At 38.1% G+C, this 16137-nt stretch overlaps 1 protein-coding gene and 1 non-coding gene across 2 annotated transcripts in view; one reads left to right on the top strand and one right to left on the bottom strand.

The window, feature by feature from the left end:
- The first annotated feature begins 216 nt into the window (after positions 1–216).
- neto1l (neuropilin (NRP) and tolloid (TLL)-like 1, like) overlaps positions 217–16137 on the top strand; it is a 62361-nt gene continuing 46440 nt past the window's right edge. Inside the window, exons 1-4 of the mRNA XM_068304277.1 lie at positions 217–290; positions 1443–1499; positions 1607–1741; positions 2150–2398. Of these exons, the coding sequence (XP_068160378.1) occupies positions 263–290; positions 1443–1499; positions 1607–1741; positions 2150–2398 (469 nt within the window). The 5' untranslated portion in view covers positions 217–262. The remainder of the gene's footprint in view (positions 291–1442; positions 1500–1606; positions 1742–2149; positions 2399–16137) is intronic.
- LOC137587950 (U6 spliceosomal RNA) lies at positions 4242–4346 on the bottom strand. Its single transcript, XR_011033991.1, has one exon. It is a non-coding gene; the product is annotated as a U6 spliceosomal RNA (small nuclear RNA).

A 16137-nucleotide genomic window follows, 5' to 3' on the forward strand; every position in this document is an offset into this window, starting at 1 on the left:
TGCATCAAAAGGACCAAAGGGTATTAGAAACGTTTGCATGGAAAGAGAGTTTACAACTGTTTTTGATTGTATATGAAACTGGCGATTAGTACTTGTGAAACACCTCCAAGGATCATTTGTTCCCTCTCCATCGAAAGGTTGTAGCTATATGCGCGTTTTCCCGGTGTGAAAACTCTTGTCTCAATCTTTTTTTTTCTCTTTAAGTATTCCTAAATCTAAATGGAATTATTTGAGTCTGAAGCTGTTTGTGAAAGGAACAGACATGGTACATGGGCACAGCTTCCATCACGGTAAGACATCATCAGATGAAGATAGTTGGAGCTCAATACCGCTGGCTTTGGAAAAGAAGCAGCGTTAACGTCAAAGGACGCTATAGACCAGCAGCTTAAAAAAAAAGAATGTCATGAGGTGACGCAGATCACAGTGTTAGTTCTTGTGTCACTGCCTTTACTCTTATTTATTTTCATTGTTTTTTGAATAGGGATTACTAGCGACTAACGAGATGATGTTTTTGTTTGGTGAATCCCTTAATTCAATTTCTAAATAGGTTTAAGCAAAGTTACAATACATGGCTCTACGTTCTGATCTATTTTTAATCTAATAGTATTGGTTTACATTATGACGTTGAAGTGCAAATAAATAATGATCACATATAATAACGTACCTGATTATACCTGTTCTGATGATTTATTTTTTTTAGCCGATGCATGGAGTTTGTGGATTCTATGAGATTACAGTAATCACAGGTTTAGCATTTACATAAACCTTGTGAATAGTATGTGAAATTCAAACCTTCTAGCCTGTTTTTCTTGATTCAACTCTACCTTGTGTTGAAACTAAACTGCACAAATCAGAGAAAATAGCATAAACTAATTAGTGAGTCGCTCAGCAGAGCGCCTACCTCTGGCCAGCATCATCAACATACATGTATGTGAGAAATTTGCAACATCTCAAGGCAAAACTCATGGATGTAACCCTTTTTAACCCTATCTCACCAAGTTTTATGGATGTTGATGAGTAATTTTTTTTTAAAAATGGACAGAAAGAGCCAAATTTTGCAACATTAAAACAAAACTCAGCACTGTTATCTAGATAATATCGTAATTTTAATCTGCTCTTCTTTCAGTCATTTCCAACTGTTATAATGAGTTTCATCTAAATGCATCAAATAGATTATCTGCAATAAACATAACAGTCAAAAATAATACTTATCTAGAAAATTAAAGAGGAAAAAAATGACTGGATTGGCAACTTTATTTGGATCCAGTCTGTCCAATCCTACGAAGTTTCATGAATATCAGACAATTTTTATGTAATTTCACTGGTAAAAAACAAACAAATTGAAGAAACAAGTCAAACTGATCACTGGACAGGAAGGAACATCTGTACATGTCACAATATTGTGCCAGAAATGTACAGTATTTGTCTTTTTGTTCTCACAGTTGTTGCAAGTCTTCTCATACTTGGGTTGTCTGGGGCAACAAGGAAGGATACAACAGGTAATCTCCATTACTACTCTCTCCAGATGACTCATCTTTGCCCCTTAATTATCTTCTATTTCAAAGCTTCAAAACCCCCCTTCTCTTTTTTGCTTTTGAAATCCTAGTGAAAAACAATTCTGGAGTGAAGCCTGCAGGTCAATGTGGAACGTGGGTAAAGGAACCGGAAGGAGGACTTTTCACTTCTCCAAATTACCCAAACAAATACCCACCAAACACAGAGTGTGTTTACATCCTTGAAGGTAAATATTCTATTGGCCCATAGAATCAAATAAATAACAAAAGCTAAAAACAAATGTGATCCAAAGTTTATTATTTAAGGCTACAGTGGTTGGGTTATCATTGAAGGGGATCTCAATGCCTCAGAGAATAATGACATCAATTTAGACTGTGAATGACTACTTCATGCTGGTATTTTACAGATTGACAGATGATACGTGATTGATCATGAAGATAGTAAAGGTTTTTTAAAAATGCCCAAAGTCACACCATAATTGTTTCAAAGCTGCATAGCTGCCAGGATTGTGTGCAGTATTGAACGTGTGGGTTGCAGATAATGAAACAGGTTGCACTTCTGTCAATGAAATTATGACCAATATTTTACTCCCTGCTTTGTGCTTGGTTGTAATTATTTTTACTGTATCTTCCAGCCCCTCCAAGGCAGTGTATTGATCTACACTTTGAGGAGAATTACTCAATTGAGTCCTCTTGGGAATGTAAATTTGACAACATCGAGGTTCGGGATGGACCATTTGGCTTCTCCCCAATGCTTGGACGGTACTGTGGTCAGCACAGCCCGCCTGATATCCAGAGTAGTGGCCGATACCTCTGGATAAAATTTGTGACAGATGGTGAACTGGAAGCAGTGGGATTTTCAGCAAGTTACAACTTTACCGCAGGTACACCTTTGTGGTTGTTTTTGCCTTACTGCACTGTTGATTTTTTTGTCTGTTCGTGCATCAATGCTTTATAGCACCATAAGACCATTGCTCCAAATGAATAACAAACATTAGCTAGTGAAACCATCCTTGTGGGAACCTCTTGCAGTTTTATTGATTGTCAGGCCATACATACTCAGTATTTCTATTGACAATATACCTTCACTGGTGAGAACATTCTTGTGATTGGCTTGGCTGTTATTTATATATATATATGTGTATAAATGTATATATATATATATATATATATATATATATATATATATATATATATATATATATATATATATATATATATACTGTATACACACACACACACACAGTACGCCCTCGCGCATTTGCGCATCAAAGCCTCATTGTGGATTTTTGCTAGGCAATCACGTGATGCAGTACATGCATTCTATTGGCTGACGGCATCCGGAAGTGCGCTCCATCCATGAGTCTCAGCCTTACGTGAGACACAAAAGTGCTTTAAACAGTCAATAAGAGTGTGGGAAAAGGGAATACAGATAGAAAGTGGTTTAGTATCAGTATGAGGAGGGTTCACGAATGCTTAAATTACCATAAATAATAAGATAAATAGATCGCGATTTGTGGTGTTGTTAGAATTTAATGCAGTTCAATAACACCACTTCTCAGTTTGCAAAGACCCAACATACTGATGGCATTACAGCTATACAAAAATCCTTTCATAATTTACCTCATCTTCAGTGGATATCCCATTACTGAAGCAGCCTGAGGACAATTGATGACAAGGAAACAGGGCATAACAACGATTTATTACCCTTCACCTATACTTGACTGAGTTTAATAACACTGTCAACATTTTTAGTGTGCTTGAAAGTCTTGAAAGTCACAGTAATAGGAACTGGTGTGCCAATTTGTCAGCGTCCACTGCACCCATTTTACCACAGGAGATTTGAATGTGCCATTTCTTACTGTATATGAGGAAAACTGAAGAAATCTGGAAGACATGCTGTTAGCTATGAGTTATTGAAAAGAATGTAATCAAGGTGACGAGGGACTGTAGATTTATCTTAAATGCTGGGCTCACCGTTTCAAGCAGATTTAGAAATCTGGTCTGGGACATTGGTCAGTACAGTACAGATGTTCAGCATAGATTACGTGGTAATGTGAGGGGTTTACAGATCTGGTCTTAAACCTCTTGCTTTGCTGGCAGACTCATAGGGGCTGCCCCCATTAATATCAAACATGTTTGATATTTTGGGTTTAAAATATTAATGATTGCAACAATATTTTCTGAGCAACAATTGGGGAGGAGAATGACATTCTGGAGAATCCTGTCAAACCCATAAGGCTAACATTAACTAGCGTACAGCAATTGGGAGAAATTGAGTTTCACTTTCACTTCTTGCTGAAGGGCTGACAACCCATATTGATTGCGTCTTCAAAACTATTTTTAATTCAGATGCATGTAACCTCTTTCTGTAGCTTTATCTCATTGTAAGACATCACAACTGTTAAATCCCATCAAGCTAAAATTTGACCACAATGTACAGCAGTCATTATTATTTCTGACAGGATGATCTTATGGATAACCTGTGGTGTCATGAACCATTACTTCAGGAAACTGTACATTTTAAGTTTCCATTCCAACACACACCATTGTCTTAGTCAGCTGAGTGCTGCTCTTATCCTACAGCTGTGTCACAGGCCTATATATTAGCATCACTGTAAACATCCAATTTTACTAGAAATACAGCACAACCTGTTATTTTACAATTTTTTTACTAGATAAATTAAGATAATCCTTTATTTGTCCCACAGTGGGGAAATTTACAAAAAACATGTGGATCGCTTCACAAATTTACATGTCATCCTTGGCAGGGGCTATGCTAATCTTCTTTGTATCATTCCAATTGTAGTAACTGTATAACCAAAGTAATACATGACATAATAATAGATGAACATTTATAACATTTGTTTATTTACTATTAAAATAATTATTTGACATTTGGCAAAATATGCTTGTTCACAACTCTCCATTGCAAGTTATTATTCAAGTTCAGGTAACAAAGTCTAACAAAGTTTTGCTACCATTAGCTCTAAATGTGTGTTCAGACAGACAGTTGTGAATTTTTGGAGCTGGGATTACTTGGATTCCAACTAATGTGGTACTAACTACCATGCAATGCTTTTCTATAAACACACAAACTATTCCTCACAATTTGTGTCAGTGTTTGTGTGTTACCCCTGTCTTTGTACACTTTTCACTGCATTGTATGTGGCACAATGTTACCTCAACCCCAGCACAGTGAGCTCATTTCATGCATTCATTCATTCATTCATATGTAGTATTTCTTCTGCTGTCATGGGTCGCGGGGTTGCTGGAGCCCATCTCAGCGGACTTGGGGCGTGAGGCAGGGCGTTGTACCCAGGGACACTCTGGGCACAGCGCCAGTGCACCGCAGAGCCTCTTACAACAATTCTGTTGTATTGCTGTGTTGTATTTGTTGTTTTGTTTTGTTGGGGGGGGGTTGTGCAGCTACTGCAGCTTCTAAAACATTTTTTAGATCTGATATTTAGAAGTAGAGAATCGAGGTTTATTTTTATGTCATTTAGGTATTGTTTAGTCTGAAACACTGAAATGTTTCAGATGCAGGTAAGGGTGATAAGGAAAAAGAGGAAAATGTGCTAACTGGTGCCAGCAGTGTACTGGGTAGATGAAAGGAATACTTTGAGGAGTTGATGAATGAGGAAAATGAGTACAAGACGCAAGTGTGGTGGACCAGGAAGTAACAGTGATTTGTAAGTGTGACTTAAGAATGGCACTAAGGAGGATGAAGAATGGGAAGGCAGTTGGGATTGAATTCCTGTGGAGGTATGGAAAGGTAACAGGAACCAAGCTAGTGGTGGCGAAAATGAAGATGTTGAGGTTCTCTCTAGGAGTGACCAAGTTGGATAGGATCAGAAATTAGTTCATCAGAGAAACTGCCAAGGTGCTGGGCTTTGGAGACGAAGTAAGAGAGAGAGCAGACTTTAATGGTTTGGAAACATCCAGAGGAGAGATCATGAATATATTGGTGAAAGGTTGTTGAGGATGGAGCTACCAGGCAAGAGGGCAAGAGGAAGATCAAAGAGAGGACGGATGGATGTCGTGAGGGAAGACATGAGGGCAGTTGCTCTTAGAAAGGAGGAATAGGCTGACATGGACAAGAATGACTCGCTGTGGCCACCCACAAAGGGACAAGCCCAAAGGCAAGGAAGAAGATTATTTCCTCTGCCTGTTTCTATTTGGGACCTCAAAGAGGTGCCGAGATCAAAATACAGCCCTGCTTTATGGCTTCATAGGAAACATCTTTGGTGTAGTATTTATGTAACTAAGATTTTAAAAGTACTGAATTCATTCAGCTTCATGCCATGAAATTTGGCAATGTAGTGATAGCCATGCTTCTTCACAGAGCCTCTAACTGATGAATGGGAGACAAAGATAAAGGGAGGAAACAAAGGTGAATCTGCTCTTTGTACAGTCTGCCTAGTCATTTTAAGAGCAGAGAGACTAAAAGCATTTATAGCTTTCCTTCACATTCAGCCAGCATCATTTCAGAATTCTGATGACTAATGTGGTCAGCATTGCAGCTAGTGACTGAAGGAGCAGTGACTGGAATAACACAATTCTGGTGTCATACTATATCTGATGTGGAGTACCTAAAGCCTGTAGAGGCTATATACAGTTTGTCATCAGGGGCAGTTAGAAATGCTGGTGTAAGAGACACTGGAGAGTTGACTCAGGGCAGTGATTAAATGAATTTTGCTTCCAGTGATGGGAAGGGCAATTTATTTGTCATACAAATTACTCCCATGTCCCAATTGCCTTTCTTGCACTGGAGGACCTTTACAGTGTCCCCTTTTTACAAATGCAAATTACATTATAGGTTGTTTTTGTAAGGGTTTAAAAGCTTTAGGACATGTTTGCCTATGCAATATATGTCATTTAAATGTTTAAATAATTACTGTATTTGAAATCTGGTCCTAGTTCTTTTTCGTATTGAAATAATTCACCTACAAAACATTTTCAATGATGAAATTGTTTCATAAGGTGGCACGGTGGCGCAGTGGGTAGTGCTGTCGCCGCACAGCAAGGCAGGTCTGGGTTCTTGTCCCGCTCTATGCGGAGTTTGCATGTTCTCCCCGTGTCTGTGTGGATTCTCTCCGGGTTCTCCAGCTTCCTCCCACCTCCAAAAACATGTACTTCAGGTTAATGCCCATAGGATTGAGTTTGTATGTGCGTATTTGTCTGTCTCTGTGTGGCTCCGCGGTGCACTGCCGTCGCACCCGGAGTTTTCCCCGCCTCACGCCCTAAGCCAGCTGGAATAGGCAACTCTCCATGACTCTTGTAAGCGGATGAATCGGTTAGGAAAATTAATGAATGAATGACATGGTTTTGTACCTGTGTAGAGATCAGTATAAGAAAGTAAGTTTGCAATGGAGTCCATCTAGCAGAATGAAAGTGTGAATATACTCTAGATGCAGTTCTAGTCTTCACACTTAAAATAGAGTTTAACAATTTATTAAATTCTTATTTTTATTGAGATCGCTGAAACCTATTCACTTGTAATGTAATAATAGAGTTAGACTAGTTGAGCGTAAAGAATGGCTCTTTAAAAGCTTAGGGAAAAATGTAATTACATTCAAACACCTCATCAGAACAGACATCATCTCTAGGCACCTTTTTACCTGGAGCAGCTCTACACTGTCTTATTTACAATATTACTTATTGAAGTTTGGCATTTTCCTCCACAGTAAAGCTCATTACAGAGGAAAAAAAGTCCTTTTACTCATAGGTTTTGAGCAGATTAAACAAAAGAGGCATAAGATATAATACTTTTGAACCCCATTTCCACTGTGCATTGGTATGCTGGTTATATTTGGATAATGAAAATCCATGTTAATGAAATGTGATCAGAATCTGATCAGTCAGAGCCCATCTTGAGACTCAGCCAAGTGTCAGTCCTGCATGTTCTTGCTAGCTTAGGCACTCTTGGGGAAAAGTTGCAAGTAATAGAATTGCACACTTCCATTGCATTGCATGTCCACATTAGATAGATGGATGGATGGATGGATGGATGGATGGATGGATGGATGGATGGATGGATGGATGGATGGATATTTAATTAATTAATTAATTAATTAATTAATTAATTAATTAATTAATTAATCCCGGAAGAAATTGTATATATCCAGTGCTCCGGCATTACATAACGAATAACGAATATCATATCAATATCAATATCATTATCAAGGACGATTGAATCAACTGCTTGAAGGAAACTTGCTACATTTAAAGGTTCAATTCACAGAGTTGAGTAAACCTTGACTGTATGTTTCTGTGGGCATGTGAGCAGGCAAAGCAGATGGCGATCTGAGCAGCATTTCTTTTCTCAGATCATTTCAGCGTACTGTGACTTTAGGACTCCGTGGACTGGCAGATTAAGTGGTGTTTCAGCACCTTAAGCCACAGCCAGGAAAAAATAAAGGCTGCAACTTCTTCAGTATTGCTCCCTGTTCTCTGATCACTGGTTTTTTTTGCAGAGCCAAGATCTCATGGTGAGGCAGATGTTGTAGTATGGAGATTCAGGCAGTGTTTGTGCATTTTCTTTACCCAAAGACGTCTTCCTATTTTTAAAGGTATTACAGAAACAAGAAAATACAGTAGAGTATACTCATGTGGCTCATTAGGGTTTTAACTGCTCCTTAGATGTAATTTAATATTCTGTGGGTTATGAATACATTTAAAGATGAAATATGAATACTGGAGTTTGATTACATGTATAGTAGTTAGTTAACTCACATTACTAAAGCTGTCTGGGGAAAATGTTTTATTAAATTAATTGACTTGGTGCCATAACAATCTTATACAAAACACAAACTATTATTCATCACTGGAAAAAAAAGTAAATTTTTTCATGCTATGAGATTGATCAGCATGAAATTCAGCTTCATATGTTGCTTAATGTACCTTCAATAGGACTTCTATTCTATGTTTTCCAATACTAATAATTCTAACCATGTCTAATGAATATATTGTGGGACATTGATTGATCTGGGTGCCTTATAGCCCAAACAAGCTCTAAATGGACTGAGAATTATTATTATTTTCAATGAAATGATCCATTTAATATTACAGCTGGAAAAGGATATATGAGCCTATCATAAGCGAGACAGGGCCACGAGATTGAACTTAGATGGGTCATACTGGGAAATTGAAAATTGAACAATAGAAGCAGACCATGTGCTCTCAGAGGAAACTGACTTTGGCAGCACCACTAAAAGTCTCACATCTACCTCTAAAGTCATTTTCTAGTCATGAAGTCTCTCATTTGAATGTTGTATTCAATTTTTATATAGCTAAATCCACTGAATTCACATACAGATTTTTCTAAAGACAGTGACATTCACCAGATTAGCTGGACTCATAATTTAAGTCACGATGATGGATTTTCATGAAATGCAGATGTTGCGTTTGGACAAATATTATTAAATCTTGGTATTTGAATATGCTCCAGAAGGTATTTACTTTAGGTATGGGTGGTGCATGCAGATAGTAACAACTCATCACTGAGGCTTTAAATATGAACTCACAGTTGTGTTACCATTTTTCCTGGCATCTGCTTTCGTATCAGTCAGGATGTATGACCGGCAACTTACAATTTTCCTTCTTCTGATTGACTGCACTATTACTGGCTGTTGTTGGGTTTATGTTTTAAAGAGGAAAAAAATTTAAATTAAATTTCAGTTGAGCATGATACTTTTTAATTGCTTACTAAACTCTTAGTAATGTTCAGGTGAGAAACACTCAGTGAAACACTGCTCTGCATTTGCAAGATTATGGCGTGTACTGTAGTATAAGTAGATCTCTGTTAATGCAAACCACACAGTAATGAAATGTGATCTGGTTTGTTCTTTTGGGATAATTCTCACCTTAAATGTAATACATGCATTGTTCAAATGCAGTGTCACGCTGATAAAGCACCTAACACACTGGGAGTGCAATTTCAGATTCCATGTTCAAACATTGGCAAAGTTCAAATACACAAAGGAGTGCAGAAATAAAAAAGGAAAATTTCCTGTATTGCACTTTCTAGTGATCTCCTAAGGCCCTAGGAGTATTAGGAGTATATCACAACAAAATCTTATCTCCAATGTCTTTTTCATGTACTTAACCTGAATCTGTTATTGTATTGAAAATCCTGAAGATTATCATTTAATCTGTACCTGTTACTGTGAACATCATCGACTTGGAATGATTCTTCTGCAGCTTTCATTCCATTTGTAGATTTGATTTGAAGAGTTTGTTATTGCCATAGGCACCTAATTCTTTGAGGTCTCACACAAACATTACAAAGGATGCTTTTGTTCTTGCTTCTTTTAAAAGTGTTAGTGACCCTCCAAATATCGCTACCCATCCAAGAAAAAGGTGTACTCTGTATTTGACCCCCTTTGTCGGCTAACTCGTTTTTGATTTTCCACACTCATTCAAAGCCGGTCATCTGTGAAACTACATTTCCTACCTGAGGACGCATATCTTGTGCTTGAACAAATGCAGTCTTGTACACACAGGATCAATCTATTAACACGACTGCCTGTTGATTTCTGTTGCAATATTTATCAAAAAACAAAATATTCTAGATTTATTACTCAAGCTTTTATGATTATTTGTTTGAAATATTTTTTCTATAGAGTATGTGTATGGACTTTGAAATGTAGAAAATCTTTGTCCTTTCCCTTGAGCTGACATGTACGTAGCATCCTAGACAAAGAAAGAAAACTGTCTGTTTTTCTCTTGGTTGCCAAGTCCCTCATCCAGCTGTGTGTTATTGAGTTTTGGCTGCCAAAATCAATCTCATTTTAAAAATAATCTCCTACATTCATATGGGGTGGAAAAGAAGGAAAGTTGCTGTGCTTGGGCCCATCTGAAGACACCCTTTCCTCTACAATGGCTAGGCTTCAGCAAAACTAGATAGATGGACTGAGTTAACATTGCAGGCACACTTTCTGCAGCTGTGAAAGAGGTCAATCACACCCTTGCTCTCCTCGCTCATGTCTCAGTTTTTCGTTTTCTCAGCTTACACTGCCTCTTTTCTTCTGCCCTTTCCTCCCCATCCAATATAGCTGCCCTTGTTCAATCTGGATGTATACTGGATGTTTTGCTGGGCACGATTTAAATGCTATACATCCCCCATTTATCACATTAAAGGATAAGTCAAGATTAATATAGATTTTCTGATATGTTGGGAATGTGGCAAGCAACCCAAGCACTCAGGAGAACATTTAGATTTTTCAGGAAACTCTTAGAAGTTCAAAACATCAAGCTTAACTCAAAGAGAAAATAAAGATAACTATTTATTATTTCTGCACAATGAGAGATTTCAATTGTGTTGATTTGACGACTGATTGAGTTTTACCTTTGAATTAAATGATTTAGATAGAGTAATGTGGCTAAAAAATGTTGTTTAATCATCTGAACACTGACTGCTTTGCCCGATATTACCCGCAAAGTTCAGCACTTAAATGTTGAGTACTATGTTGTGATAGCCAATGAAAATAATCTGAAATTTTTTTTAAAATGGGATTTTTTGGCATTTAAAAACTCAAATGAAATTCATTCATTCATTCATTCATCTTCCAACCCGCTTAATCCGCTGTCGCAGGGAGCCGGTGCCTATCCCGACAGTCTCAGGGCGTGAGGCAGGGGACACTCCGGGCACGACGCCAGTGTACCGCGGAGCCTCAAATGAAATTAATTTCAAATTAAATAATTTTAAGTCAGTTGATTTGAAAACATTAAACTTTCTTGACCAACTCTTGACTTAACCATCCTCTTATTGATTACAGTTTAAGGGCTGGACAGATAAATAGCTTGCTACGATTCATTAATACGAGCATACTCCTGTCTGGCATACAGAAATTACCTCAACAACTATATTAATACACCTTGGGAACCTTTAAGTTGTTGGTATACGTGTCTAAAGCAATATAGACATCCCGATTTTGTGTGATACGTTTCATTGTGTCCTCTCTCACCCCTTCTCTGATTTCACACCTTGCTCCTTCTTGCTCGGCACAGAAATCCCAGCACAAAATGTTCACCAGCTTATCAGACAAAGAGCCTTCACTCAAGTTTATCACCCCCTGGAACTTTACTCACAGTCCAATAGGATAGGTGATATTTATGTCCTATGGCTGTTTCGGCCTCTCCCAGCAAATTACTCTGCAGATCCATCAGTGGCTCAGACTGCCTCCTGCTTCCATCCGCTGTGGCAGTTGATTAGCCTGGCCTGCTGTTCTTCTGCAGATGCTGTGGGGGTCAGGCCACTGCTCCCCTGCAGTTGAAGCCTGTAGTAAGGCAGGGAGCAGGGTTTATTTGTGGCCTGTTTTTGGAATTGGAATGAAGAGGCTAAGCGTGTATGTATGTAACTACTTTACAAACACGCTATGCATCAATACCCAAGCACAAACACTGACAGCTGGAGTAAGCCTCTGTCCAATCTGTAACACAATTATGGCTGCTTTCCCATTCAAACCCCTGTGTCCTTCCTGTGCTAAATCCACAATGCAGAGTGACCTATTGTGCATTCATGCAGTGTTCCCATGATGCTTTGCCATTTGCTCTCAGACCTGCAACGGGAGTTATCATGGTTGCTGTGCGTTTTCTTTGCTCCCCTCCTCAGCTGACCTACGGTTTGTTGTTTCATTAGCTTTTCGCAGTGGTGGATCCCTGACTCATACTGAGAGCCTGTCTCTCTCTATTACGCTGTATTAGACATCAATGAGATTGAGCTGTGTATTTAATTTCTGTACACATTAAGGCTACACCCCACTGAAAACATCTTGGACTATTATTCCCATAATACTTGACTGAAAAGGTCTTTTAATTTTGCAAGGTGAATGACTTGTTGACCTTGACTTTGAAGGACGTGACAGAGAAGAAGGCATTGCGTGAATGATAAGTCATGCTCTTATTTCCACGCACCATAGAGATCTGTTAACATACTGGGATAAAAAAAACACCTATATTAGAAGGAGTATACAGGATGCATGCTCTGGTTTTATTATCTGCAATGTTGCTTCCACAGATTTTCCAACGACCATTTTTGCAGTGGATTGAACCCAACATTCCCAGCTTATCATCTTAAAGCAAAATTCAAAGGGACCTAAATCACATTTGGCATCAGGGTAACCTGATAGATAATGCCAAGATTTTGTTTTGCTATTGGGACAGCAGTGTCAACAATACAGCCGGGCAAGAGCATGATGGGATCGGATTATGAAATGTGGAATTGAGTAATCCTCACTACATTTCAGAATGATAAAATGTATGATCTAAACAATATACACAATTCCGTTATAGAGAGTGACAGTAAAATGACTTGATGGAGCATTTCAGGTAATGAAAGCCAAGCTTGGGTCATATGCCAGCTGTCCGTCTGAATATAATGTTGTAACTGTGTTGTAGGGTTAATAAAAATCATTACCCTTCTGTTGGCTTACAGGAAACCCATGACAAGTGGTTTATCTTGTACAACTGACTCTAGGTCATCTCAGTCCATCATATTATGTTTTTTCTAGAGTTCAACAAAAGAAGAAATATTAAATTTAATAATAATGGAATATGTTTAAAGAATAGAACAGTATTATTGGACAAGTGGTTATGGACTGGGGCCTGATTTTCCATCTTATGGCAAAATGCTTCACAAAAAGCTTGGTTTGCCTCTTGGTTCTCCCCTCCCCCTGGTCTCCCCTGTCGATGTGAATGATTGCTATTGTACCCAGAGGATCCATCATGTGAGATTGCAGGATGCTAAACCTTTTGAGCAAGAAAGGCCAGGTCAAATTTGAATGTTTACTGTTTGAAGTCCTGAAGGCACTTGTGACATTTGGTTTACTTGAGCTGTTTAACAGATTGAACAAGGTTTTAGTTGTTTCAGTACAGTCTATGGCAACTTTCTGAAGGTAAAACAAATCCACCTGAGACAAAAGAGCTTGAAGTGTCAGTGACAATTATGAACCTGTTGTTTACAGGTTGTCACTTTCCATCCGTATTTCTCACAAATCTTCCACTCCTTACAAGGCTTATCCATGTGTAGCCCATGTGCAGGGGTCTGCAAGAGTGTATTTTTATCTCACCCTCAGAGTAGAAAATCACACTTGTAGCCCAGCAAGTCAAACTAGGTATCTTCTGTTGGATGACTGAAATATTTCAGGTAGATTGCCTAGAACAAGGTCCAAGAGAAGTCAGGAAGTCAATCATGTGTGTTCATCCTTTTTTCGCTCTCAAATGAACACTAACAGCCCATGAACACCACAGCCTTTCTCGAATATCATTTCCCATTTGACAAGCTTGATTAATCATAGCACTCCCATACAATTCGGCGCATGTGGCCACCCAGCACTGCTAGCTCTCATTATTACCCTACACTGGGAAGTACAGTCAGAAGGGTGACTGAGGTAGAGAAAGAGCAATAAGCAGACTATAGCTACACTACTGTAGACATGACCAATAAAAGGAAAAAAAGAATTCAGCAATTCAGAGAAAGATTTGGATTGCTTTGAATAGGTTACAGTCATGCTGTGAGGAAGACTGATAAAAGACGGTCTGCTCCATGTCGCCTCAAGGCTCTGCTCTTATCTGAATATTCATTGAGCTGACAGTGGCATTTCTTGCCACCATCTATAAAAGAATGCCAATTGGATTTTACCTTGTAGGCTCTAATAAGCCTCAGTGCCTGATACACATACAAATGATTTGTCACGGTGCATATTCATACATGGTGATTTCCACTCTTTCTAATAAACCGCCTTGAAAGAGTTTAAACTAATAGTTTGCCCTATGTTCAAATTACCACCAGTAGATAACAAATCTCCTGTTGTTTGGTTTGACTTTGCATCTGTAGGATTGAAATGAGACTCGCTGATTTTATAGTCTTAAAATGTTTGTACAATGGCTCGATCATTCTCGATAAAGAAGTGTCTCATTTGCTAGTCCTTAGCTTGTCAGAAAATGATTATTCAGCAGATTATTCAGCCATTCATTACATTTATACATTAAATTTTATTATTTTGGATACTGACAAAAACATTTTGTCAGGGGAAGTACTGATTCATGAAACTGTTCTGTGCCACAGATACAACACCCCTTGAGAGTGTTGCATACTGGGCTTGCCTGTATAACAGTTGAGTTAATTGAAAAAGCAGTAGTCACACACACACAAAAACACAGTGCTGCTCATTCTTTTTGTGCCAGAGAATGACATTTCTCATCCAGGGCTTGAGTCAAGCTGGATTTTATCTGTGGGGAAAATACTCAAATCTGTACGCTTCTCCTAATCCCTGTGCGCAAACACAGACATACACACTGGACTTTCTGTGAGCAGCAAAATCTGAAACCTTGGATCAAAAAAAGATATTTATTTTGCACTCCACTTTGTTTGTGGAGGGGATGTTGGTCTGTTTACTGGTTTTAAGAAGAGAAGTGATTGTCATAAAGAGTGAGCAAAGAGGGATATGGGGGATGTATATTTGCAAAGAAGAGGCTTATACTTATTCAGAACTACCCATACTACAGTATTACAACAATCTTAAAATATTCAGACACGTCCTTTTGGGTCTCTGGTGGTGAAATGTAAAATTCAAGTGAGGTTGAAATCATCATCTTCATCTTATTTCTCACAGATGTGCACCATAAGGATATAATTTTCCTTTTCTTAAAATGAAATGTTGAGGATATGCTCATTTGTCCGGTTTCAGAGGTTTACTCACTAGGCAAAATTTTATTCTATGGTATGGGCTAATGTGTGTGTGTGAGCGCTGGCTGTACTGGCGGAAAATTATTCCTTTGGGACTTCTGCCTCAATAATGCATGCACAATAATTTATTTTCACTTTATAATGCATGCAATTTCATTTATGCATTTATCTTGATATTAAGGAACATATTTAGTTTTTGAACATTTGACATTTACTTTTTTTCTGTTTTCTTGTTTCCCCTTGAAGTTACTGACAGAGCCATAAGAAAATATTGCTTTAATTTATTTAATCATTAAATAATACACACTGTCTTAGCTCTTGGTTCAATAGGCTATGTTTATTGTTTTAATAAACATATTGAAATGTTAATAAAAATCCAGCCCTCGGCTTGTAGCAAATTTGGTTTTTTTGGCCTTGCGTGTATTTGACTTTGATACCCCTGAGCTATGCCATGTAAAACCACACATAACCAAACACACATACACAAACAAAATTTATTGAGTTTGTAATCACACATCTGGAAACTAATCTCCACTGTGCCATCATTTATTTGACCACAGAACGTTGTATGAGGGTTTTTAAACTGAATCACAGGGTCCTACATCAGGGATAAAAATAAATGTGGGAGATGGCAGTGGGATTAGGTTTAAACCCTTGTAGAAAAATAAATAAAAATTTTAAAATGTAGTAGCCTATAAGAGACATTGACTGTGACTCAGGGCTGAGTCATTGATTATATTGTAAATCTAAGAAGGCAATGATTGGTGGAAATCCATAGTTTTTGTAGGAACCTGTGAAAATAATGGCATTTGAATGTGCATAGAGAAGGCTGTCATCTGACTTAAATATTAATTTGATGGTGGCTAACACCTCAAAAGTGAGGTTTTAGCAAGTAATGAATCACCTCTTCACATATTGTAAAATATAAATGGA

This window comes from Antennarius striatus, chromosome 20, assembly GCF_040054535.1.
Source record: "Antennarius striatus isolate MH-2024 chromosome 20, ASM4005453v1, whole genome shotgun sequence".
In the NCBI taxonomy this organism is placed as follows: Eukaryota; Metazoa; Chordata; class Actinopteri; order Lophiiformes; family Antennariidae; genus Antennarius; species Antennarius striatus.